Source organism: Mauremys reevesii, linkage group 10 (genome assembly GCF_016161935.1).
Source record: "Mauremys reevesii isolate NIE-2019 linkage group 10, ASM1616193v1, whole genome shotgun sequence".
NCBI lineage: Eukaryota > Metazoa > Chordata > Testudines > Geoemydidae > Mauremys > Mauremys reevesii.
The window spans coordinates 25,790,406-25,816,677 of NC_052632.1; the positions used below are offsets into that span (position 1 = coordinate 25,790,406).

The 26,272-nt window shown below is 43.8% G+C and overlaps 1 protein-coding gene across 1 annotated transcript in view; it reads left to right on the forward strand.

Annotated features, from left to right (window-relative positions):
- The first annotated feature begins 468 nt into the window (after positions 1–468).
- The window catches only part of LOC120373317 (myocardial zonula adherens protein-like), an 86,440-nt gene continuing 60,636 nt past the window's right edge, over positions 469–26,272 (forward strand). The window contains exons 1-2 of the mRNA XM_039491591.1: positions 469–922; positions 12,172–12,261. Coding sequence (XP_039347525.1) covers positions 839–922; positions 12,172–12,261 — 174 coding nt within the window. The 5' untranslated portion in view covers positions 469–838. The remainder of the gene's footprint in view (positions 923–12,171; positions 12,262–26,272) is intronic.

Sequence of the window (26,272 nt, forward strand, 5' to 3'; positions counted from 1 at the left end):
AATGGCGAGCGGAATCGCCCGCACTACAGAAACAGTATTTAAATTGTTGTTCTCTTTTTTTTTGGTTTTTTTTCTCTTGTTTTTGCTGACCATGTAAAGCTGAAATTGCGCATGTTAATGCGCCTAAGATGTGACAGACCTGTAATACCCTTGCAGTGCACAGGTGCACACCCACCCACAAATATCCAGTGCGCACACCCACCCACAAATATCCAGTGCACACACCTACTGACCCATGCACACCCACAAATACCCAGTGTGCACACCTGCTGTGCGTGCGTGCACCAACAAATACCTAGTGCACACCCTTGCTGTGCACGCACACACCCACAATACCCAGTATGCACACCTGCTGTGCATGCACACATCCACAAATGCCCTGTGCACACACCTACTGTGCACGCACACACCCACAAATACCCGTGCACACACTTCCTGGAATCCACCCACAAATACCCAGTGCACACCCACACCCACAAATGCCTACTGCACACACTGTAGAGCTGTACATACACCCACAACTGGCTGCCCCGAGCGCGCACACACCCATGTCCCGTGGCACCTGTGCACACACCTGCTGTACACACCACTGCCCGCGCGCACACACACACACACACACACCCTCCTACACTAACCCACCGGGCCCACTCCGGCCAGCCGCCCCGCTGCAGTGCCGGCTGGGCCGAGCGATAAAACGCTGGTTGCCTGACGAGTCCGGGGAGCACCGTGCTCGTCAGGCTGGCGCGGCGGCCCCTCCCCGGGGCGTTGGCTGGAGCCGCACCTGCGGAGCGGGGCAGCTCGGCCGCGAGTCAGTGTGCGGGGAAGGCGGCCGAGGAAGATGCTGCGCTACAGCTCCGCGCTCACCGTCACCGCCACCGTCCCCCGGCCGCCCGCCGGCGAGAGCGGCCCCGGCAAGAAGCGGGTGAGTCCCTCGGGAGCGGGCTCCGGCCGCTGTCAGCCCGCTGCGGCCCCTCAGCCTGCCCAGCCCGGCCGCGGGGCGCTGGGAGCCCCGGGCTGCTTCCCGCGCGGTGCTGCTGAGCCCGAGCCCGGCCTCGGGCGGGACCGCAGAGAGTCCTGCGGGAAGGCTCAGCGCGCCGCTGGCTCCGGCCGGGGCTGCCCCCCGCCTGGCTGGGCTGGGATTCCGGGCTGAGGTAGGTGGGTGGGTGCACGTCCCTAAACTCGCCTTTGCTTAGGGAACTTTCTGCTGTTTCACCCTCATCGCGCCTCAGTCGGCTGCCCAAAGCCTGACCCGCCAGTGGCAACCGTGAGCCCTAGGGTGTGGGGTCCGGTGATCGGCGCCGGCTCTTGGGAGTGGAGAGACTGCAGGCGTCCTGCTCTCTGGAGAGCGCCACAGAAATCCCCCACTCTTCTCCTTCCCCGTTCGCGACAGGAGTTTTTACAATGTAGGGCAAAAGTCTAGTTCCCCATTTCTACTCCGTGCAGCCAGCAGGCTTAGACAAAAACTACAGAAGAGAGCAGGTGACGGAAAGAAGTGTGAGTTTAATGCACATCATTTAATAAGGGTTGTTTTTAAAGGGCTGAATATATATTTGCCCATCCGCGTTTGCCCTCTAGCTATACACGTGTACAGGAAGATGTAGTTTACTAACGATTTCACTTTTGACTAGAGGACAAATGTGCCAAAATATATTTTATCGCATGGCAAAGACTAGAGCTGTAAAAGAAAGTGTATTGGTCTCAAGAGAAACACCCACTGTGCCCCAGATCCTCAAAGGTATTTAGGACTATAACTCCCTTTGAGGATCTGGACCTGTGCGTTTCTTTTTTATTTTACGTTTTTTCAAAATTAATGTTTCTACTTTTAGTAGGGTGACCAGATGTCCTGATTGTATAGGGACAGTCCCGATATTCAGGGTTTTTTCTTATATGGGCACCTATTACCCTCAACCCTTTGTCCTGATTTTTCCCACCTGCTATCTGATCACCCTACTACTTTAGAGAGCGAACATACTTTACAGCAAGATCAAGGTTGACAATGCACAATTTCCAAGAACAGTTCAAAGAAAACATTGCAGGATACTGCAAAATAATGTTGGTGTGTGTGGTTTTTTAAATCTTCACTAATTAGAGCACAAACTTTCCCTCTGTGTTTTGGCAGACTTCTCTCCCCACCCCCTCCCCGTGTCCCATCAGTGCTTCATCTTTGTTTCTGTTCCAGTCTAATTATCTACTGAAAACAGGGTCAAATTTTGTGGGCTCTACAATGAGGTTTTCTTTTACTAGTCATAACATTGTGGCTCCAGTTTTTCCAGGAGGGGAGGTGTGCCATTCTGTGTGTGTGGTTGTTTGTAAACATCCAGCTGGATTTAAAGAATCAAGGACTTTCACATTCAGATGACAACAGATTAAGGATGAATGCCTTAGATGCTGTAGCTAGTGGGTGTTGCTTTAAACCCATGAGCCTTTTAAATAGAACAATATTTAAATATGTTGGAATCTTTCACAATCAAGATAAGATCAGTAATGATGATGTATGAATCTGCTTGGCAACTCTTCTAAATGTTGTTAAAATTCTGGCAGATATAGTGACAAGAATGTCCCCACATCCACCCTACTTTAAATAGCATTTTCAGTAGTATAACAACATATGCTGTTATCATGCGAGGACACACATTCTTTACCTGCTGTAGTGGCAATAAAACAACAAGGATCAGGGATGAGCTTATCATTACAAACCAGTGTTATTGTGTGACTGTAATGTTTTTAGAGAGACAAGGTGGGTGAGGTAATGGGAATGTCTACACTACAGACCTTACAGTGGCACAGCTATATTGCTGCAGCTGCGCTGCTGTAAGGTCTCCTATGTAGCCGCTCTATGCCAATGGGAGAGACCTCTCCCGCTGGCATAATTAAACCACCCTCAATGAGTGGCGGTAGCTATATCGGCGCTAAACGCTCTCCCATTGACAAAGCACTGTCCTCACTGGGCTTTTGATGGTGAAACTTATGTCGGTCGGGGGGTGTTTTTTCACATCCATGGTCAATAAACGTTTTGCTGACAAAAGTGCTAGTGTAGGCAAAGCCGGTATCTTTTAATGGACCAACTGCTGTTGATGAGAGAGACAAGCTTTTGAGCTTACACAGAGCTCTTCTTCAAGTCTGTAATGTTTCTGGAATACATAATAGTTCTCTGTTCATCTAACAGCAACACCCACCTGTTCATCAGAGAAGAAAAAACCAGAGGAATGTTATCATGACACCTGTTGCATACAGTAACCAGGGCCGCCCAGAGAATTCCGGGGGCCCGGGGTCTTCGGCGGCGGACCTTGCGGCAGATCGACCGGAGCCCGGGAGGAGCGCCCCCTCCGCAGTCATGCCTGCGGCAGGTCCACTCGTCCCGGGCTCCGGTGGACCTGCCACAGGCATGCCTGCGGGAGCTCAACCGGAGCCGCGGGAAGACAGGAAACACTCCAGGGGCCCCGGAAAACACTCGTGGGGGCCCCTGCGGGACGCGGGGCCTGGGGCAACTTGCCCCTCTTGCCCCCCCCTCTGGGCGGCCCTGACAGTAACCAGTGAAACTGGTGAAGTTGTTGTTGCAAAGTCACCTGTGTTCGTACGCTAGGAGACAGTTAACTCTCTGAATTCACTGTTCATCACAAATATAAGGAGTACACAAACTTAGACTCATGGTGGGTGAGAAGCAAAGTTGTTAAAACTGAAAATTAGAAAGCTTTGGAAACTGCAATTATTATTATAGTAATAATAAGGAAATAAGATATTTTAATGGAGAGTTACATAGTATAATGTGGCTGTATTTCCTAATTCTTTAGAATAAAGTGATTCCCATCCTCACTATTCATAATAAGTTTCATGTTTGATATCTTTCTTCTAAACAGGTTAATACTGAGAGTATATTTTAGAATGCAAGTTTTTTTTTTTTTTTAACTTAATCTACTCTAACACACATTCCAGGACAAAGTATGTAGTTCTGGTAGTTTGTAAGAACACAGTACCTTTTTCTAATGGGAACAACAGAATTAATTTGCAAGTAAAACTCTCTTTAGAGTAGTGCCTTTCTCTTTTGTAGCGAAATGTTAGCTCCCAAGCAAGGGAATGAAAACACTTAGAATAACAAATTAAGTAAAATTACACCCAAGACAAGATGTCATAGTCCCATCTACCTGCGATCACAGGAAAAGTTCCATTAATCATATTATTTTAGAGATGAATGTAAGATGGCTATAATTAGACTTTTTTCCATGAATTGTCTGTCAGTTGTCCCTTATCACCAGATTAATCTTTTTGCACTGACTGAAATTAGAGACTTGTTTCTTGCCTTGTCTTCAGAAGTTTAGAATAACTTCCGACCATATGCAGAGTGAGTGGTTCTTAAACTTCAACCATTAAGTAAAGATTTAAAAAAAAAAAAAAGGCTATGGAGGCAAGCAGCAGGCAATTACTGGACAAAATTCCAGTCCCCAAACCACCTGAGTGCTAGAAGCAATTGTATCTTTACTGACATAACCAAAAATCTTTCCGGCTTTTCGATCCCACACCCTCTTAAAGTCAGTGGGAATTTTTCCATTTTCAGTAGTTGGGTCAATATTGAGCATCTTATTCCAGTGGAAGCAGTATGGAGATCTTAGGATAGGACAGCTTATCAGTAGACAAATATTAATTATTTTGCTTAAAAAAAAATAAATCATTTTGGTCATTCAAACCGTATTGCTGGCATTCTGGTTCCACATATTTCTCTAGTATTTTGCTTTAAAAAAATAAAAATAAAGTCTGCAGAACATTTGTCAAAATAATCGTTCAGGATTTGCATCTGTTACTCTTAGGCCTGGTCTACACTATGATTTTAGGTCGAATTTAGCAGCGTTACCTTGATTTAACCCTGCACCTGTCTATACAACGAAGTCCTTTTCTTCGACTTAAAGGGCTCTTTAAATTGATTTCTTTACTCCACCTCCGAGGAGATTAGCGCTGAAATCGGCCTTGTCGGGTGAAATTTGGGGTAGTGTGGACGCAATTCGACGGTATTGGCCTCCAGGAACTATCCCAGAGTGCTCCATTGTGACCGCTCTGGACAGTGCTCTCAACTCAGATGCACTGGCCAGTTAGACAGGAAAAGTCCCGTGAACTTTTGAATTTCATATCCTGTTTGGCCAACGTGGCGAGCTGATCAGCACAAGTCACCATGGAGTCCCAAAATAGCAAAAGAGCTCACCGAACGGGAGGTACGGGATCTGATTGCTGTATGGGGAGACGAATCTGTGCTAGCTGAACTCCATTCCAGTAAACGAAATGCCAAAACATTTGAAAAAATCTCCAAGGGCATGAAGGACAGCGGTTATAACAGGGACTCGCAGCAGTGCCTCGTGAAAATCAAGGAGCTCAGGCAAGCCTACCAAAAAAACAGAGAGGCAAATGGCTGCTCCGGGTCACAGCCCCAAACATGCCGCTTCTATGATGAGCTGCATGCCATTCTAGGGGGTGCAGCCACCACTACCCCAACCTTGTGCTTTGACTCCGTCAGTGGAGTAGAACGCAACACGGAAGCAGGTTTTGGGGATGAGGAAGATAGCTCATAGCAAGAAAGCAGATAAACCAGTTTCCCCAACAGCCAGGATCTGTTTCTCATTGTGGACCTGGAGCCAGTACCCCCCAAACCCACCCAAGGTGGGCTCCCGGACCCTGAAGGCGAAGGGACCTCTGGTGAGTGTATCTTTGTAAATATTATACATGGTTTAAAAGCAAGCGTGTTTAATGATTAATTTGCCCTGGCATTCATGGCCAGTACAACTACTGGAAAAGTCTGTTAACGTGTCTGGGGATGGAGCGGAAATCCTCCAGGGACATCGCCATAAAGCTCTCCTGGATGTACTCCCAAAGCGTTTGCAAAAGGTTTCTGGGGAGGGCAGCCTTACTCCGTTCTCCATGGTGGGACACTTTACCATGCCAGACCAGTAGCATGTAGTCGGGAATCATTGCAGAACAAAGCATTGCAGTGTATGGTCCTGGTGTTTGCTGGCATTCAAACAACATCTGTTCTTTATGTGTAATCCTCAGGAGAGTGATATCATTCATGGCCACCTGGTTGAAATAGAGTGGTTTTATTAAGCGGCTATTCAGAGGTGCCCGTTCCTGCTGGGCTGTTTGCCTGTGGCTGAACAGAAAATTTCCCCGCTGTTAGCTAAGTGGTGGCGGGAGGGGAGAGAATTGTGTGTGGAGGTGGGGGTTAGTTGGGTTTGTGCTGCACGTTAACCCGGAAACCGCAGCCCCTCCTTTTAAATTGCCAACCCATTTTAAATGGCCAACCCAATGGCTGCTTGGTATGAGAATGAGGGCGCTGCTGTTTGAAACCATTCCCACATGTTATGAAGGTTAAAGAAGCCAAAAGGCTGTGGCTTACCATGGCTGCCTGTAAGCCAAATTCTGTTGCCCGGCCCTGCGTGAGTGTTCTCTCACACCAAACCAGCAGGGCCTCAATAAGAGGCAAAATGCGACCTTGTAACGAACGCACACGTGCTATGTAATGTAACAGCAAGGTTTGCTGTGAAAGAGTGTACCCATTGTTCTAAAAATGTGTCTTTTTAACTACCACTTTCCTTTTTTTTATCTCCATCAGCTGCATATGTTTCTCCTTTGCAGAGGCTAGCAAAGATTAGAAGGCAAAAAAACAGCACTCGGATGAAATGTTCTCTGAGCTCATGCTGTCCTCCCACACTGACAGAGCACAGCAGAATGTGTGGAGGCAGACAATGTCAGAGTGCAGGAAAGCACAATATGAACACGGGGAGAGGTGGCGGGCTGAAGAGAGTAAGTGACGGGCTGAAGATGATCAGTGGCATCAGTTTGCTGACAGAAGGCAGGAGTCAATGCTCAGGCTGCTGGAGGATCAAACTCGTACGCTCCAGCATATGGTTGAGCTGCAGGAAAGGCAGCAGGAGCACAGACTGCTGCTACAGCCCCTGTGTCACCAACCGCCCTCCTTCCCAAGTTCCATAGCCTCCTCACCCAGACGCCCAAGAACGCAGTGGGGAGGCCTCCGACCACCCACCCACTCCACCCCAGAGGATTGCCCAAGCAACAGAAAGCTGGCATTCAATAAGTTTTAATGTTTTAAAGTGCAGTGTTGCCTTGTCCTTCCCTCCTCTTCCACCCCTCCCAGGCTACCTTGGCAGTTATCCCCCTATTTGTGTGATGAATTAATAAAGAATGCATGAATGTGAAGCAACGTTGACTTTATTGCCTCTGCAAGCGGTGATCAAAGCGGGAGGGGAGAGTGGTTAGCTTACAGGGAAGTAGAGTGAACCAAGAGGATGGGGGGGGGGGTTCATCAAGGAGAAACAAACAGAACTTTCACACCATAGCCTGGCCAGTCATGAAACTGGTTTTCAAAGCTTCTGTGATGCAGGCATTCATTGGGATCTCAGTGGAATTCCAATGGGTGGCGGAAACTGCGGGAACTGTGGGATAGATACCCACAGTGCAGCGCTCCAGAAGTTGAAGCTAGCCTCGGTACTGTGGACGCAGTCCACCGACTTAATGCACTTAAAGAATTTTCTGTGGGGACACACACAATCGACTGTATAAAAATGATTTCTGAAAAAATAACTTCTATAAATTCCACCTAATTTCATAGTGTAGACGTACCCTTACTTGTGTAAAGCAGACCCCTGCTTATTCAGAGAGTGTGCTGCTCGATGTGAATAAGGATTGTGGAAGTGGGGCCCTATATTTTTTTAATATACTCTAAAATTTTAAACTAACCTTCAGTGTTTTCTTTTTAAGTTCTATATTGCAAACAACTATCATTGGTGATAACCTACTACTTCTTAGAAGCTGATAAGCATGTCTCCAATTGTTAACTTCCATTCCATTTGGCAAACTAATGTTAAGAGCTGGAGTGAACCAGTCTTTGCTTCCCTGTGTGTGCATCAGTCTCACAGATGACATTCAGAGTAGCTCTGGGAATATTGCTCATGGGTTGGTGGTTATCACAGATTAAACAGTGGGCACATAGTATTGGTCAAATTGGGATTACTTTAAGCATTGAGTAGTTTGTTAAAACTGTGGTCACTGCAAATTATAAAGTTTACAAGTTATGGATTTTTTAGATTGTTTCTGATTCTTTATAAAACCAAAGTTACACCCCTACATCTACCAGGAGTTCAGTAATAGCATGATATGGTCAATTTCATTCTAACTTGTTGTTGATGACATGGAGGTAGATGGGTGAGTGCTTCCAGTCCTTAACTTGGCTGCACAGAGTATGTCTGTGCTACAAGTTCTACAGCAACACAGTACTTGTTATAGCAACTGAAAGGGTCTTTCCACATAACTCCAGTGTTTCTGTCCGTTTCTTCTTCAGCTCAGTCATATTTCTCCCCCCTTCACCCAGCACTTAGGTCAGTCTCTCCCTAGACTTTATCTGAGGTACCCCCATCCTTTTCTGGGGAATTTCTGCAACCATCCCCACAGCTGAAGACTGCTGGGGTTGATTCCCTCTGGAGCCCATCACAGTTGTTCCTTCTTTTGGCCAATAAATTTGCGAACAAATGATGCAAAGCACTACCTCTCCAAGAGGCAACATCAGCTGAGGATCTGGCTGCATGTGTATGTAGCTTGTGTGAAAAAAATCTTTCAATTACATTTTCTATTAAAATTGAATGGGAGAGTTGGTTCAATGCTTTATGGCATCAGAGATTCTGGGATCCCAAGTGAGATTATATGAGTATATGCCTAATCTGTTTTAAGGCACCATGTAACAACTTCTTTCATGTACCCCTTGAGACAAACCCTCAGGCTGGTGTTCCTCCAAAAGGCTAGTGACTGGTTCTGTTTGAAAATGTGTGCTTGTTTTCTATGGCATTTGCAGAGATGTTGGGATTGGTGCATGGGTTCTGATTTAATTGGGGATGTATGGTGATTGTGAAAGTCTGAGTACAGTCCTGTTTGGTAAACAAATTCCATTTCTGCGGGGTGATGACGTGTGGTTTCTTCATCTATGTCTCCTAAAGGGTCTGTAGAATTTGATGGAGGATCCCAGTCTTGTCAACTGACGAACTCTACAACATTCTGGCCTTTAGTATTCTGTGAGCATTACAAGCTGAAATATGAAACAGTAAAGTTTGTTTCACTTTGCTGCTTGCAGTACTCATGGCAGAAATACTGATGAAAATTTGATCTCCTGGAGTGTGTGTGCATATGCGTACTTCTATGAGGCTGAGGGGATAGGGAAGTGAAAGGCAGAGAAAAGAAGGGCTCCTAGGTGTTATGGTAATATAAATACAGTAATGTTTTGGGGGGGATAATAGAGAATGTAGTATGAAAAGGGTGCTACTCTGAATTTTTTTTTAAACTTAAAGAAAAAGGAAAGAGGAGAAAGAGAAAAATATAAATACCAAAGTGGAATGGTCTCAGCCAACCAGTCAAAGAGCTGGGGATGCTGTACATTTGCTAATCATAATGTATTACTCTTCCCAGTTATTCGGTTTCCTGCACTCTGATTGCAGGTCTGCATAATTATTGTTTGGGTGCAGTAACCAAATAGCATTTGACTCCCATTACCTGTACTCTGGCAGACAGTCACTGTTCACTAGTCAGTATACGGGGACTTGTACAATTTCAGTATGATTACTGACAAATAACTGTACTGTGAATATTTTAAATCAACTGCTATAATCTCTCTATGCTCACTGGCTCCTGTGTTGAATGCCAGGCTCATTTGCCTGATGGTGTATGCTTCTGTTTCTCCTTCTCTTGTCAGTGAACAAGAAAAATACCTAAAATCAAAGAAATACAGGTTGTCAAATCACTGAAAGGGAGATTGCATTCAATGCTGTCTGGTCCAGTTCTGCTCCCACTGAAATCAGTGGGAGCAAGATTTGGCCTCCTTTCTTTCATCACCTTCCCTTGCAATCCCCTAAATTCCCTTGTCTTTTCTTGCTGTCCTACGGGTCAGGAAGGTGCTTGTCTCCACAAGAACAATCATAAATGTTTGTCTTTGTTTGCTTATATTGGAAGACTGCCAGCCTCTCCCTTCTGGTTCATGCTTGTAAACAAATATGTATTAGGGAGAAGAGCCTTGCTAAATTGATGGGTGAAAGAACAGTGGAATGTGAAAATTAAAGGGATGGGGTGAAAAGAGGTGTATAATGGGCTTCCTGATAATCATATTTTGTGCCAATAAACTCCAAAGTCAAGGAGTTTAGTAGCATAGGGTACGGTTATGAACTTATAAACAGGAAGTGCCTTAAAATTCTCTGTAATGGCCGAAAGGAAGAATCTGTAACTCTCATTAGAAGAGAATTCCAGATACCACCTAATCAATGTCAAAAGCCAGTGTACGTGGACACAGTCACGGTTGTATTCATCATTAAAAATAAATCACATTGTTATAATTCCTTTGGAAACTGGAAATTAAAATGTTTCCTTACCAAATTTAACTTCCTCCATCACATGCACGTTGGCTTCTTTTTGTAGGTTTGATATTGAATGCTGATTAATGGCATTGAGCTCTTTTTGTATTTAGATCCATTTGCAAAATTTATATATTTTTTTAAAGATCTAAATCAGTGATACTCAGACTGAGGCTCACTTGCGAGCCACAAGTGGCTCTTTAATGTGTCTCCTGCAGCTCTTTGCAGCACATGATATTAAAACACTGTGATTTAATTATTAACCAATCAGGATGTTTTTACTATGTTGTTAATCAGCTGTAGTTGATAAAATAATAATACATGGTCAGTCATTTGGCTGAGAGTAAAAACTAAATATTTCCCGTCATACTGTTGAAATACGAATATAAAGCATTATAGTAAATGAAACAATGAATTCACGCTATGGTGTCTCTTCTGGGTAATGTTGATCTCTAATTTGGCTCCTGAACCACTGAGGTCTGGGTATCACTGATCTAAATGGATCTAAAGGGCCTTGAAAGTGAAGACAAGTAGCTTGTGTTCAAAGTGACAGAGCAGGGGGAGTTAATGGAGAGATGTAAAGAGGGATGAAATGGTCAAAGCAACAGGCTGGGGAAATGATCTGTGCAGCAGCAATTTCAGTGGATATGAGTGAAACAGGATTGCATTTGTCAACACTAGAGAAAAGGATGTTGCAGTAATTGAGGCATGAGGGCCTGGAGGAACATTTTAGCTGTGTGGATGGATAGGAAAGGCCGGATCTTAGACTTGTTATGCACAAAGAATTGTGAAGAATTAGACATAGAGGTCAGAGTCCAAGATGATACCCACATTATGGGCCTGAGTGACAGGTAGGACTGTAGTGGTGTCCATAGTGTCTAAGAAAGAGGGGTAGGATTTTTTGGGGGGAAATTTAAGAACTCTCTTTTAGCCATGTTGAGCTTGAACTGACAGCTAGACAGTCACAAGGAGATGTCAGAGAGAGTCTGGGTTTTAGTTTGGACAGAGTGTGTTTTGTATCATTACTTAGGAATCATTATTGCTTTTTATTGTAGCACCTAAAGGCTCTAGCCAAGACTGGGGCCCTGTCATGCTAGGCACTGAACAAACTTGTAGTAAAAGACAGCCCCTGCCTCAAAGAGCTTACAATCTAAACAGACAACAAAGGGAAACAGTGTGAGGGGGAAACAGTATTATTAACCCCATTTCACCAAAGAGGAAGTGTCTTTTCCAAGGTCATGTAGGAAGAGGGACCTTGATTACACTTTTTTTATGAAAGAGTTTATGATCTTTTAGCCATGTTCATAATTTACCGATGTGATTAATCTCATTGAATTCAGTGGAACTAAACTCATGAGTGTTTCCAGGATCAAGCTATTGGTATGTCCTCGACATAAAAACAGGGTCTGTTCTAGAAAGCATTTTGTGTTCTCAGATACTGAATCTCCCATTTTAAAGATCAAAGATGTGCCAAATTGCAATCAAAGCAGAGAAACTGAAGAAAGCTATTTTCAGTGTTAGTGTATTTCAATTCTCAATGTCATTTGGGTGAACATAGCAAAACCCCATTTCAGTCAACAGCATGTTATTATTTCAGGTATGTAATGTTCTCCTTGAATTAGTTCTTGCCAGTTAAAAAACCCAGCCATTAGAAAGTAACTTTTTCCATTGTTTGTGGTATGGATGAAAACTCGAAAGCTAGCACATCTTATTTAATAGAGGAGTCTATTAAAATGACCTTTGCATTCTTAAAACTGAAAGAAGACCTTTGTTTCCTTTCTAGATGAATGTCTGTAGATTACGCCTAACGGTGCCACCTGATGAAGGCTCATTTTCTGAACAAGGAGCAAATAAACCGGAAAGAACAAAAAAAGTAAGTGCATTGAGTGTAGGCTGGCGTTTACCAGCATGCACTTGGTAACAATCAGAATGTGTTTGTTTCATCCCTTCCACAGAAATTGCGATTAACATTGATGGGAATTTCAACATCTTTGCAAATTTAAGAAAAGAAAATTGACATTTCACATAAAAGTTATACTGTGCTCAAAACTGAGGTATGAGTGAGCTCTGAAGTTGGTGGCAGCAAAATTGTGCCTGGAGGTATGAGAGTTAGAACAGCTTTGCAGCACATATGCTCTAGGTGATGGGCAGCTGAGGTACTTACAAATATTAAATAATAAAATCTTGAAACAGAGGTCCAAATCAAGACCAGGGCCCCATTGTGTTAGGCACCATACTAGTGCATGCAAAGACCAGGTCCTTGTCTCGAAGAGTTTAGCATCGTAGGGTTTGATCCTGCAAGTCTTAAACCTATGAATGGTCCCCACTGGTTTCAGGGGGACTACTTGTGTGTAAAGTTATGCACGTACTTAAGTTTTTGCAAGATTGGGGCCTTAAAAATGTGTGTTTGAACTGGCCTTCCTATGACTTTTTGAAGAAGGGTGGGGGGGGGGGAAAGTGAAGTGAAGTTGTTAACTATATTACACAGAGGAGATAGACTAATACTGATGGGGAAAATACAAAAGAAGGAAGGAAATCAAGGTTCTTCTGGAAAGAAAATGGTATGAGAGCAGTGCAGTGAGAAAGAGACAGAGTCCAATTCTGTTCCTACAGAAGCAGTGGCAAAACTTCGTGAGTTTGGTGCAAGACCAATCTGTAAGGGCCAGATTTTTACAGTTATTTAGGCACCTAAACACCTTTTAAAAAGTACTTGGTGCCAGATTTTTAGTGCCATAAATATGTTTATCCTGTTTTAAGCCAGGATTAAAAAGGAAAGCTTTTATTATTTGACCACATGAACACTTTAATAAACCAAACTGAAACAAGAAATTAGCAGAACAATGCTTGAATTGTGATGTGGCACTAGGATCACCTCAAAACACAACTACTTAATAGTATGTCTAAACTAAGGTAACTCTAGCCTGATTCTAGCAAGAGACAAATGTTTTCCCTACTTTCAATTTTGTTCAAAATTGTCAAAATTATAAAGGGGTTTATCAAATATCAAATGTGCAAAGATACAGGCTTGGATTCTTATTTACACTAAGCCCCTTGACATCACTCTGGTGCTGTTAAAGGGGTCTTAAAGTGGCTATAAATGTGACTTATACCCACTCGAAGATGGATTAGTGTCAATTAGAATCAAACCCATAATATTTAAACTGAGTAGTTGTAGCATGTGGAATACTTTTTGCTACTTTAAATCCTCTCCTCATTTGTATCTGATACCCAAGGAATTTCTGCTAATTAATTAGGGCAATGGATGTAGGGTCCATCCACATTAAGAGTAGTTCTAGTTTGTTTTGGAGCAGGATATATATTGACTGTAGTATGTGGGAAACAATAATGAAAAGAAGTGTCAGAGGCCCATGAATGATCAGAGCTGAGACAGTTTTTATTTCTGACAGTCTTTTTCACTGTAGGGCCTTGAATTTAAAGGAAGCAAATGATATTTCCCACCTCCTCCCCCTACAACTGTACATTCAAATAGCAAATTTAACACAAGTTGAGGCTGGCAGTTTTATACCAGCGAATGTATTAAGGGGGAGCAACTGTATTAATCCTTGGTATAGTCAAGAATGCAGAGTGGTAAGTTTGTTTACATATTCCCAAGACACTGGATTCTTCCTACATATTGTTTTATGATTTATATTAGTTAAATATAGAATTATCTACCAGCTGTATGACCTTATTGCATTGAGTTATAACAGTCCGATAGTTTTCCAAAGGTAAGTAATTCTTGTCAATAATAATTGTTGATATTCAAGAGTATATATCTAGTTGGCAGTGGGCATTGCAATTAAATATTCAAAAACATGTGGAGCATTTTACCCCTCATGCCATCAGATTGTTTATATGGTGATATGCATTTATCTATCTACAATGGCCACTGGATACAAACAACTGCAAAAAGTTATTGACTGTGAATCGGTTTTCACCTAATACCTTTAAGAGAATTTTGTAATTTATTACGGATGGATTTTATTGTCACTGTAATGATTGCTTGTATAAACCCTATCTGGTTGCATATTAACTGGGAATGCCGACAGGGCTCTATTTATTCTTTTTTTAAATTTTATTTGAAGAATGATAAGATACTTTTATATCTCAAGATAATGTGATCAAATATCTGAGTTGATCCACCCATATTCGACTGACTCAACATTAATAAAATTACCTTTATTCTGAAAGTGTCTTACAAACATTAACTAATCCTCAGAACGCCTTTGTGAGACAGGGAACTATAACCTTTTATAAATGGGGATAATAGAGACAGGGGTTAGGTGACTGTTCAGTTTGCAGGCTTGTATTTAACAATTAAAGTATGCAAATACAGCTGTGCAGTGCCAAGAACCGAAAGGAACAGCATGACAGTCACTGGACAGCAAAGCTGTATGATCACAATGTTGTATTGTCTTTAAATACTGGATATTGTGAAAAATACTACTGTTGGATATGAAAGTAAGACCTTGTCTACGCTACAGTTTTATTGGCAAAAGGCAGCGTTTGTTGACAAAATAGGGGAGATGTACGCACTACAATGCCATTTTTATTGACAAAATTCTCCTGTTTTGGCACAAAATAAAACCACCTCGATGAGAAGCATGGAGCTTTTTGCGGCAAAGTTTTTATCGACACCGTGCTTGGTTTTGTCACTGTAATTGGCCTCCAGGAGGTCCCACAATGCCCATCCTCACTGCTCGGGTCAGCAGTTCGAACTCCGCTGCCCTGCAGCTACGTAAACAGGCATCCATCCCTCCATCTTTAAAATTCCACATCCTATTTGCTCAGCATGGAGAGCTCACATCACAGTCTCCTAGCTGACCATGGTGGCTCCATGGGGCAAATGGTCTCCCGCTTGGACTACAGTTGGAGCAGTTGGATCTGCTGAGTATATGGGGAGAGGAGGCTGTCCAGTCCCAGCTCCGCTCCAGCTGAAGGAATTTCAACACCTATGGGCAGATTTCTTATGCCTTGTGCAATAAAGGCTACGATCGGGACACTGCACAATTCTGAGTGAAGATAAAGGAGTTGAGGCAGGTGTACCATAAGGTGAGGAAGGCAAACAGTTGCTCAAGTGTTGCGCTGAAGACCTGCTGCTTCTATAAGGAGCTGGACGCCATCCTTGCGGGGACCCCATCTCCACCGCCAAGAGCCCTGTGGATACTTTGATGGGGCTGGAGGCGGTGGACAGTGGACAAAGTCAGGGACCTAGAGGTGGAGTTGGAGGATAATGTGGAGCCCACGGCAGGGTCGTCCAGTGGTGCTGCAAATCGGGAACTCTTCTCCATGCAGGAGGTGTCTAGCCAGTCCCAGCAGTCCGTCTCCGGCGAGCAAGATGCTGGAGAGCAGACTCCTGGTAAGTGATCTTTTTGAGCTGATGCCACTTGCTTATTTGATATATAGGTGTCCTTGTATCCTGTAGAAGTGGGTGAAGGGATAGAAATGTGCAAGACAAGTGTGTTTGAGTGTGCTTCACATTCCTCTGTGCAGCTAAGCAGTGTGATGGAACAGTGTGTTGATGCACACCGAGATTTCATAGGAATCCTCCAGAGAGGTCGCTAGGGAACTTTCCTGGAGGTATTCGCCAATCCTTGGTCAAAGGTTCTTTGGCAGAGCTGCTTTGTTCCTTCCCCTGTTGTAGGAAACTTTCCCGGGCCAATCAACAGTCACTGGTGCAGGGACCAAAGTGGCACACAGGCAAGCAGCATAGGAGCCAGGTCTGAAGCTTCATGCATGAAGTAGATGCACCCTTGCATCCTTGCTTACCATCAGGAGTGAGATATCTGCTTCAGTGATCCCCACCTGTGGAAAATGGTGGCAGAATTTACAATATTGTTGCTACTCGCCTCCAGTGATCCCCTTAAAAAAAACCCTTAGATCCTTTGCCCCATCTTGAATGCCTAACTCCCTGCCCCCTGGGCCAAACTCACCATGTTTAGGGTATTCACCAAGCTGTTGCTTGCCAGGGGACAGTGAGAAACAATTCATATGTGAAAAGAGACGTATTTTAACGTAATGATTCAGTGCTGTGCATGCACTAACAATCATGCTTCTGTGTATTATTGTTTCTTGTACTTATGCAGATGTGGCCTTCAGGGGAACCACCTACACACCGGTGGAGCACCTCCATCAGATAAGGAAGTGACCAAGGTGGAGCAAGGAGAACATGTTCTGCGGGGTTCTCCAATCATCTGAGGCAGAAAAAAGAGAACACAGGGAGAGAAATGGAAAGATGGGATAGAAAGGAGAGTGTGGAGCGCATTCAAAAGGCCCATGAGCAGATGATAAGTCATGGAGGAGCAAACAGAGATGCCGAAGATCCTCATCCCACTTCAGTCAGAACCAATGCATGCTCACGTCCCTCCCCACTCCCCGCAGCCAATACAGAACTGTTTTCCATGCCCTCTCCAAACTCCTCCCACACATTCCTTCCAACTTTTTGGAACATCTCAGTATCCTGTTCACTCCACCCCTTTGGACAGCTTCCAAAATGAGCTGTGCTTAAGTCCAGCTCTATGAGAGCATCCACTGCCTTGCACTGCTAACTCCCTTCCCACCAAGCCTTTTGTATTGGTTGTTAATTGGTATTTAATAAAAACAAACTCTCTGAAAGATAACCAGTCTTTATTTGTGTTCCACATGTAGTGATAACTGCTGGTAGTAAAACATATGCATGCATTTTAATCATTTGCTTATGGTAAATCCCACTTGGGAAACATTACAAGTGTTAGGGAAAATAAGAAAACTCAAAATAATGAACAGATTACTGAACAGAAATAGACATTACTGGTTCTCATTATCAGACTGTTGCCTCAAACCCTTCCTGATTCGAATTGCCATCTCTTGTGCCCATCTAATAGCCCTGGTATCAGGCCGCTCAAAATCAGCGATCAGGTATTCTGCTCTGCGCTCTACCCCTAGGCCTGGTCTACACTACGGGGTGGGGGTCGAACTAAGGTACGCGACTTCAGCTACGCGAATAGCGTAGCTGAAGTCGAACTACCTTAGTTCGACTGACTTACCCATCCAGACGCCGCGGGGTCGAACTCTGCGGCTCCAAGGTCGACTCCGTCACCGCCGTTCGCGGTGGTGGAGTTCAGGAGTCGACCGGAGCGCGTGGGGAGTTTGAACTATCGCGTCTTGATTAGACGCGATAGTTTGAACTCCGAGAAGTCGAACTCTCCGCATCGACCCGCGCGGTAAGTATGGACCTACCCTAAGTCAAACTTTTCACCCATCTCCTCACAAAGATTAGTAGAAGGCAGCTATGACTAATGGAATGTTTTCCTCACTTAGATCTAATCCACCATAAAGGCCATAAAGATGCACTTTTAATCTGCCAAATATATATTCCATGGTCATTTTGCACCTACTCAGCCTATTGGTGAAGCGCTCCTGACTGCTGTCCAGGTTTCCCTTGTAAGGCTTCATGAACCATGGGAGTAAGGGGTATGCTGGATCTCCCAGGATCACTGCGGGTATTTCATTGCGCCCCCTCTTCTCTCTTCCCCCCCCCCCCCCCCGGAAATCTTCTGGTCTGGAAAGAAAGTCCCTGCTTGCAGCTTTCTGTACAGGCCAGTGTTCCTGAAGATACATGCGTCATGTACTTTCCCGAACCAGCCTGCGTTGATGTCAGTGAGATGCCCATGATGATCCACAAGAGCCTGCAATACTATAGAGAAGTACCCCTTTCTATTGATGCACTCTGTTGCTAGATGGTTCAGAGCCAAAATTGTAATGTGTTCCATCTATCGTCCCTCCCTGGAATTAGGGAATTCCATTGCTGCAACGCCATCCACTGCAACGCCATCCACACATTGCCAAGAGTCTCAGTACTTCGTAGCAGGATGTGATTAATGGCCCTGTTCACTCATGTTAATGTGGGACCCACAGTCGACTTCCAAACTGATTTGCGGCCGACTGGTAGCAGACTGGAGTCGCCAGCTTCCACACTGTGGTCACCGTGCACTTCACCAAGAGAGTAGCTCTCATTTTGGTATCCTTGTGCCATAGTGCTGGGATGAGCTCCGTACACAGTTCCAGGAAGGTGGCTTTCCACATCCGAAAGTTCTGTAGCCACTGCTCATCATCCCAGCACTCAGTGTTTGTTTCCTGCACTCAAAAGCTCAGGAGTCCACTGTGTGCAGCTGCTCCATGAATGCCAAAAGTTAATCTGGTATTTCTTTCCATGGCACACAGCAGGTCATGCAAATCTGATTCCTGTTCAGATTGGGAGCTCGTGATATAATGTATGACGATCCACAATGTGTACATAACAGTGACCACATCAGGAGCAGTGCAGAATCCATTCTTTCACACAGAGATGGCGGGCGCGTAGTAAACAGAGGTCAATGAAAAAATTCATAAAATGCAGTTCGAAGACCATGGAATGCTGGGACAAAAATAATGCATCATGGGATGTTGAACCTGCCCCCATGATGTGCTGCGATCCACTCTGCTTTTGCACAAGTCCTAGCGGCAGAAATGGGATAGCTACCCACAATGCTAGAGCACCAACTGTGGATGCGCTCTGATGACAGAGGGAGCATAGTGTGAACATGCAATAACAGTCTTGTTATAGCGCTTTTTGATCGCCAACAAACTTTTGTTGACTAAAACTCTATAGTGTAGACAAGACCTTATTTGAGCACTTACTGAATTTTATACCCATCTTTGTTCCATACTGTAGCATCTAAGGATTTGTCTTTACTGCAGTTAGTACACTCAACTTGCTCCACTCAGGCCTACTGAGTGTGATCACACTGCAAAACAATACTCTCACAGAGGCTATGTCTACACAGTAATGTACACCAAGGGTTAGTGGGACTTAAGTCAGCTGACCTGTGGCAAGGAATCCTTGGCTTGACCATCTACACTGCATTTTTAATCCAATATCCCAGTGACAGGGAGCCACTTCTGGCATGCTCCATGGCTGCATGCTCCTCTGCTGCCAGGAACTCTGGGGTACGCAGGAGCACTTCTAGGACCCAAGTCAAGCTGAAGCCATGTGCACACAGGAAACCAATAGGGCTCAGACCCTAGGTCCCAACTTAATATGGGCTCAGACCCTCCAGCCCTGAAGGGTCTTGGCCTGTGTACCCTCTAAGCCACGCAGCCTCCCAGGAGTGATTCGAGTGCCGCGCACTTGATAACAGAGCACATCTGGCAGCATGTGTTCAGGTGCCCCTCCCTGCTGCTGTTTTGCAGCCAGGTTGCTCATGCAGCTGCTCCTGGGACCCTCCTGCTGGCTGTGCTGTGTGTGTGGGGTGGGGTGGGGGGGGGGATGCTGATGTCAAGGTGTCCCCCTCCCCCCACCCTGTATCCCATCACCACAGAGCAGGGGAGAGGGGACAGGACTCGGAGCAGGAGAGAGCTGCTGAGGTCTGAACAAGCCTTCTGGGTGGTGTGAGTGCCTTAAAGAGACAGCACATGGTGTCTCAGAGACTTCCCCAACAGCCAGTGTGCGCGTGTGTGTGTGCTCTCTCTTTCTCTCTTTTTCTCTCTCTCTCTCCCTTGCCAGTGTCCCCCAATCTCTGCAGAGTGGGAGAGAGGGGACAGGGCTCTGGAGCAGAACAACTTTCAGTGAGTGCTTTAAAGAGACAGTGCACAGTGTGTCTCAGAAACTTCTCCAGCAGCCAGCACACACACACACACACACACACACACACGTGTGTGTGTAATTCTACTCTTTCAAAGTGTGTTGTTTTAGTTTTTTGACTGGTCTATGCATTTCATAATTTTTATTTCTCTTACACTTAAATTTAATTCTTTGAGTAGTGAGATCTAAAATGCTTAACCTATCCTGGCTGGAGTAATTATACCTATGGTAACTTTTAAAAAATATATATTATATCTAAGTGTTTTGTTTCTACTAGTGGCGCACATCCCCACGGTGCACATAATAAAATTTATTCTGCACATGGTTGGAAAAAATAGAGGGAACATTGCCTGGGACCCTGGGAATGAGCCCTAGGTTAGCACATTTGCTGTGTGGATACAAGGTGGAGGTTAGATTGAGCCTGGGTTTAAATTGCTGTGTAGACATATCCAGAGTGATTGGATTAGTAGTTGATGAGCTGTTGTAATTCAAGATACTGCATTCCCATTCTAACTAGCAGGAGCTTCAAGCACCATTTAAATTGAGCTAGAGATTTTTGTGTGGACTGTAGTCAGGTTAGGTGCAAAACTCAAGTTACAGCTCAAGCTAACAATGCAGTGAGAAGGCCTAAGAACCTGTGACTAGTTTAAGGCTGATTCATCTCTCTGTGCACCTTGCAAATATCCCCATGTGGGCCAAATTGAGGAGATAATTGGTTAGGGACTGCATGACTAAACAACTAACAAAGTGATTCAGCTCATCAGCTGGGACATTTAAAAAAAACTGGAAGAGAGAGGCAAAGTCTGGAAGGAAAGGCAAAGAAGATCAGGATCTTAAAAGTGAGACCATCACCCCTTGGTCAAGGAGTACATTGAAGATTGGGTAAAGCCTTATGGTGATGGGACATGAAACTGCATGAGACGTAAATAAAATATGCTGTTGTGAACTTAAGTAAGAGTGTGTGAGGATTGCTTGCAAAGAGAAAGGGTGAGGTAGCATGCCCTGTGACGCTGCCCTACTCTGATCTATGAATCTCCACCTGACTGTTGAACCACATGTAACTCTTGTGGAGTCTACAGATCTGATTGGCACTGTTAGAGCAAACACAACAGTTGCATCAGCAGAATGCTTTCCATGTGACAAGGCAACAGAAATATTGATGAGCAAATGGATAATTCCCAGGTTCCCTTCCCATCTCTGCCGGCTGCTTGGGAAGGATAAGAGCTAGAGGGGTAGTATTGTGTCAAAGGCAGTGCCAGAGAGTTATAAAAATACCATGGGATGGCACTGGGTCGTAGACTTCTCTACCTGATGCTCCTTTAATAAGAAGTGGTTCTGAGTTGCACTAATGTGATCTCATGACGTGTCTCTGACTATTTTTGAGTTCTTTGCACCTCCTTTGGATGAGACATAGACTTTCCAGGGTTGAGCACCCACTAAAGTAGGCTTTGTGATGCACTTTGAGATCTACTGATGACAAGCAGTATATAACAGTGAGGTATTAATAATAATTAGAGATATACCAATCTCCTAGAACTGGAAGGGATCTCGCAAGGTCATCGGGTCCAGCCCCCTGCGCCTTCACTAGCAGGACCAATTTTTGCCCCAGATCCCTACATGGCCTCCTCAAGGATTGAACTCACAACCCTGGGTTTAGCAGGCCAATGCTCAAACCACTGAGCTATCCCTCCCTGCCTAGGTGCTACTAGGCTACAGTATATGTTATAAAATCAGCTACTTCACTGGTAGATAAATGTGATAGTTTTTCCTAATTGTGGTACTCTTTGAATTTTCTAAAGTTCCTGGAAATGGTATAGAATCATAGACGTTAACTTGTATATTTCTTTCAGTCTATATTTCATATATGCTGCATTTCAAGAAATAATGCCTGAAAAGATATGTATTGGCACATTTTCCATATCCATAATGCATTTAAAAATATTATGTAGCATCTGCAAAGTAGGCTGAATGTAGGGTGACCAGATGTCCTGATTTTATAGGGACAGTCCTGATTTTTGGGTCTTTTTCTTATATAGGATCCTATTACCCCCCACCCCCTGTCCCGATTTTTCACACTTGCTGTCTGGTCACCCTAGCTGAATGTAACATGAGTTTCATGAACACCAAAGTAATATCAAGAAAAATAATAATCTCTCATCACAGTAGTGCAATTTTGGCTGATGGAATAGATATAATAAAGATGCTATTCTTCTTTACAGGAAATCTGTAACTTAATCAACTGTGTGAACATTATCACTGTCTATATCATTGGTAACTTGTATTATAAACAAAAGGGAGACAGAACTGATATAGCAGATACTCAGATAGCTCTGGGAACAGGAAGAAATAAGAAACATATCTTAACTACTTTTAGTAGCTGCCAAAGGATTTGATTTGAGATATTACAGGTAATTAACAATTAGGTTTTGCCAAAACGTTTAAGTTCTTATTTAACCCACCCATCCCTACATGAATCCGTTATTGTGTATCCAAACTAGTGGTTCTCAACCTGTGGCTCAGTCAGCACACAGCTGTGGCCCATGTGACATCCTCAGGGCCTTATAGGTAGCATTGGATGCAGCCAGCAATGATAAATAGGTTGAGAACCACTGATCCAAACACACCAAGATGTGTCTTAATCATTAAATTAGATGGGTTTACTCTTTTTTTTAAAAGGGATGCCTAGAATGTACTTTGAGCTCTTGTTTAGGAGGAATGTGGAGTGATGAGAAAGTCTAGAACATATCTTTTGATTTTAAAATGGCATATTGGATATGGATTGGGGGAAAATCTCTCCTTGGCACGTGTTTCTTATTGTACATGTAGATTAATAGGCATCATGCCTGCCTATAAAAGAGGAAGCAAAAAGCAGCACTTACGCTCTGAGGAGAACTTTATTGCACCTCATACTGTTTTTTATGGTAGCTCTGCTTCATACCAAACTCTCTATTATTTGGGTTGAGAGAGAAACTGGACACCTGGTAATTAGCAGGAATTTTGCAACATCTCAGGTGTCTATATCTATTTAAAATAGTGCAAGGAACTGAATAATAATAAATAACTATCTGCTTTTCTTTGGGATATGCTATGGGTTATGTATCAATGTATTGTGTCTGTGCTACTGCACATTGAGTCAAAGCACATCCCTGGAAGCTACTATAGATAGATTCATGTAGCATTTGCTGTGCATCAAAATGATATATTCTCACTACTAACTTACATTGCAGCACAGACTCAGAAATCACTCAAAATAAGCCTGTAATTTTAAGTGAGCAGCTAGCACAGGGTTTCTCAAACAGGGGTCGCCGCTTGTATAGGGAAAGCCCCTGGCAGGCTGGCCAGTTTGTTTATCAGCCCCATCCACAGGTCTGGCCAATCGTGGCTCCCACTGGCCGGGGATCGCTGCTCCGGGCCAATGGGAGCTGCTGGAAGTGGTGGCGGAGCAGCTGGAAGTGGCGGCCAGTAAGTCCCTCGGCCCGTGCCACTTCCAGCAGCTCCCATTGGCCTGGAGCAGCGATCCGCGGTCAGTGGGAGCCGTGATTGGCCAGACCTGTGGACGGGGCAGGTAAACAAACCGGCCCGGCCTGCCAGGGGCTTTCCCTGCACAAGCGGCGACTCGTGTTTGAGAAACCCTGAGCTAGCATGTTAGAATAGTTTTTAAATAAAATTCAGCGCTTTTTCTATAGTGTCTGCTCAAGGAAGTGCTCTGATATCACAGTGATGAGTGTGTGGCAATGCCGTGGTAGCTAAAACTCTTTCCTTTACATTTTTCTAGCAGTAGTTGATTTTGACCAGAAATGGGGGTGGTTAGGTTGGATCTTGGCTTTAAAGTCCACTAGCATTGACCACTTTGCTTAGTTAACTCAGCAGCTGAGTGCAATGATCCTAGCCAGTGCTCATCTGGTCCTGAACATTTTGAAGACACACATTGACTTTTAATATCACCAACTGAGAGATCTATCACTTGCCTCACCATTGACCATGCAGCAGAGGGAGGTGGTGATTACCATTTCCACCCCTTTATCACTGAATACATGAACAGTGGGGAGAGGATCTACTAACCTGGCTCCCCTCTGTATTGGAATAGGGAAAAGGTGTGGCTGTAAACACATGTTAAACAGATTTACTGGCTATGAAGGCTCTAGTGCTCTATGAGGCTGGGTTGGGAAGAGGGAGACACTGGAGATTTGGGAGAAAGGGAATATGGTAGGGAGGAGGTATGACAGGACAACAAGAAAGGAAGGGAGAAAAAAAGATAAAATATTGATGGGGAAACACAGACCAGTGGCAGGGGTAAGTAAGTGCTCAGAGAACGCAAACTGGAAGAGATGTGTAATGTCAGGTGCATACTGGTGTAATAACATGAGAAAAAACAATTGCAGTCAGCAAGATCCTCTCTTGTAAGGTGGTAAGTGTTTGTTTATAGCAAGAATGTAAAATAAGTCAAGATAATCAGTAAGATATTCTCTGACCCCTGGGTGTGAACCTGAACTTCCCCAAGGAATTTTTCCCCTTCTGCCTTCCAAGCGGCCACTCCACTAGCCCTTCCCCTGAGTAGCTGTGCAAGTGAAACAGGCAGCTGAATTGTGATTAACACCCTAGTTGGCCATGGCCAGGTAGTGCCTTTATACCCTGCTACAAATAGTTTAGAAGAAAAAAACTTTAAATGATAGAACTACCAACTTGTTTGCGGGAGGTGGGAGAGGCAGGGTGGAAAGAGATTTGAGTGGAGGGAAAGAGGGAAAAGACTGGAGAAAAATGACAGTAAAAGAGAATATAACATAGATAGTGCTGTCAATTTGTACAGCATTGAACAATGGGAAAACTGTGCCAAAACTGTAACCGATCTTTAACCTTGGGAGTTCACAATATGAAGGAACTACATAAACCAAAACAATACAGTGTAAAGCAGAGAACAAATGTACAATGTCATGTACTTATTAGATGTGGAATGCTTTTCAGACTAGGGGAATTTTTGAGCTCTCTCTTTTGTGAGAGAGGGAGAAAGCTTGGGACATTCTTCTAAACGTACAGAACAGCCTGAAAGGAGGCACAATTCCTGGAGTAGACGGTGATAACAAAAGGCATGGTTAGAGGTGTAAGCAGTGATTGTATAATATATATATATCTACATGTCACGTGTACAATTCCATGTAAATCTACTGTCCTGTGTGTTAATGGGAAATAAGTGTATTTGGGGGACCGTGTGGTTTGGATGGATACGGATCTTGGTTAATTTGAATCTACTAGATCTTTGCCAGAAAAGATCTTCCCAAGGCATTCTGCACAAATACATTGCCTGGCATAGGAAAAGCTCAGTTGTGGCCAGAAAATTTATAACTAGAGCTGGTTGAAATTTTCCACTTAAAAAATTTTCTGCAAAAAATGGGCATTTGGGTCAACCCAAACATTTCATGATTTTGTGTTGAATTTGATTAATTGTTTCTGCTGAAAACAAGGAAGAAAAAATCTAAACATTTTGTTTCCACACTTTCAAACAAAATATTTTCATTTTTTCTATTCAAAATGACATTTCATATAAAGGTCCTCATTTTATTTAATTTTTAAAACAAATCTTAAAATTCAGAGCAATTTTTTTTAACTTTTCAGTTGGTCAAACAATTCTGTCTTTCTGTAACTGCCAGAAAACTGGAAAAAATCAGTCATTTGTACAGCTCTATGCATAATCTCCATGTTAATGCCTATAAGCGAGATTTTTAAATGAGTCCTGTACCATTTTGGAGACTCAGTAGAAGTTTGTTTCTGAGGCTCAACAAGTTCAGCTACTACAGTGCCATTAAAATGATAATGAACCAATTATGAGACTTTGGAAGCTACAATTGCTAGGCAGTAGCTATTCCATGGATAATGTTCAGGTCCTTAGAAGCGTATTACTTTCTGAAGTAATTTTCCACAATTGAAACAATTACTGTCTTGGGCATCTAGGAGACGGAAATTATTCTTTAATGCTCTAATGCAAGTAATTATTTAAGGGTGGCGTTCATATGAAACTACCAAACGAATTGTACAACCCAGGAAATGAAAGCCAGTGTTGAATCATGTCCCACCCAGTTCCTGTAAAACAAGCTTGCTTTCTCTGTGTTTTCAACAAAGCAAATGGTTTTTAAATGATGGGTAGAGTAGTATGTGATTATGTAGCTTTGATTACTGGGATACAAAAATATGCCTGTGATTTTTTTTTTTTCCGTGTGGAATTGTATGTGTATAGTTGCACTATACTGTGCATGTGCGTTTGTGTAGTAGATGAGGTTGTTAGCACCAT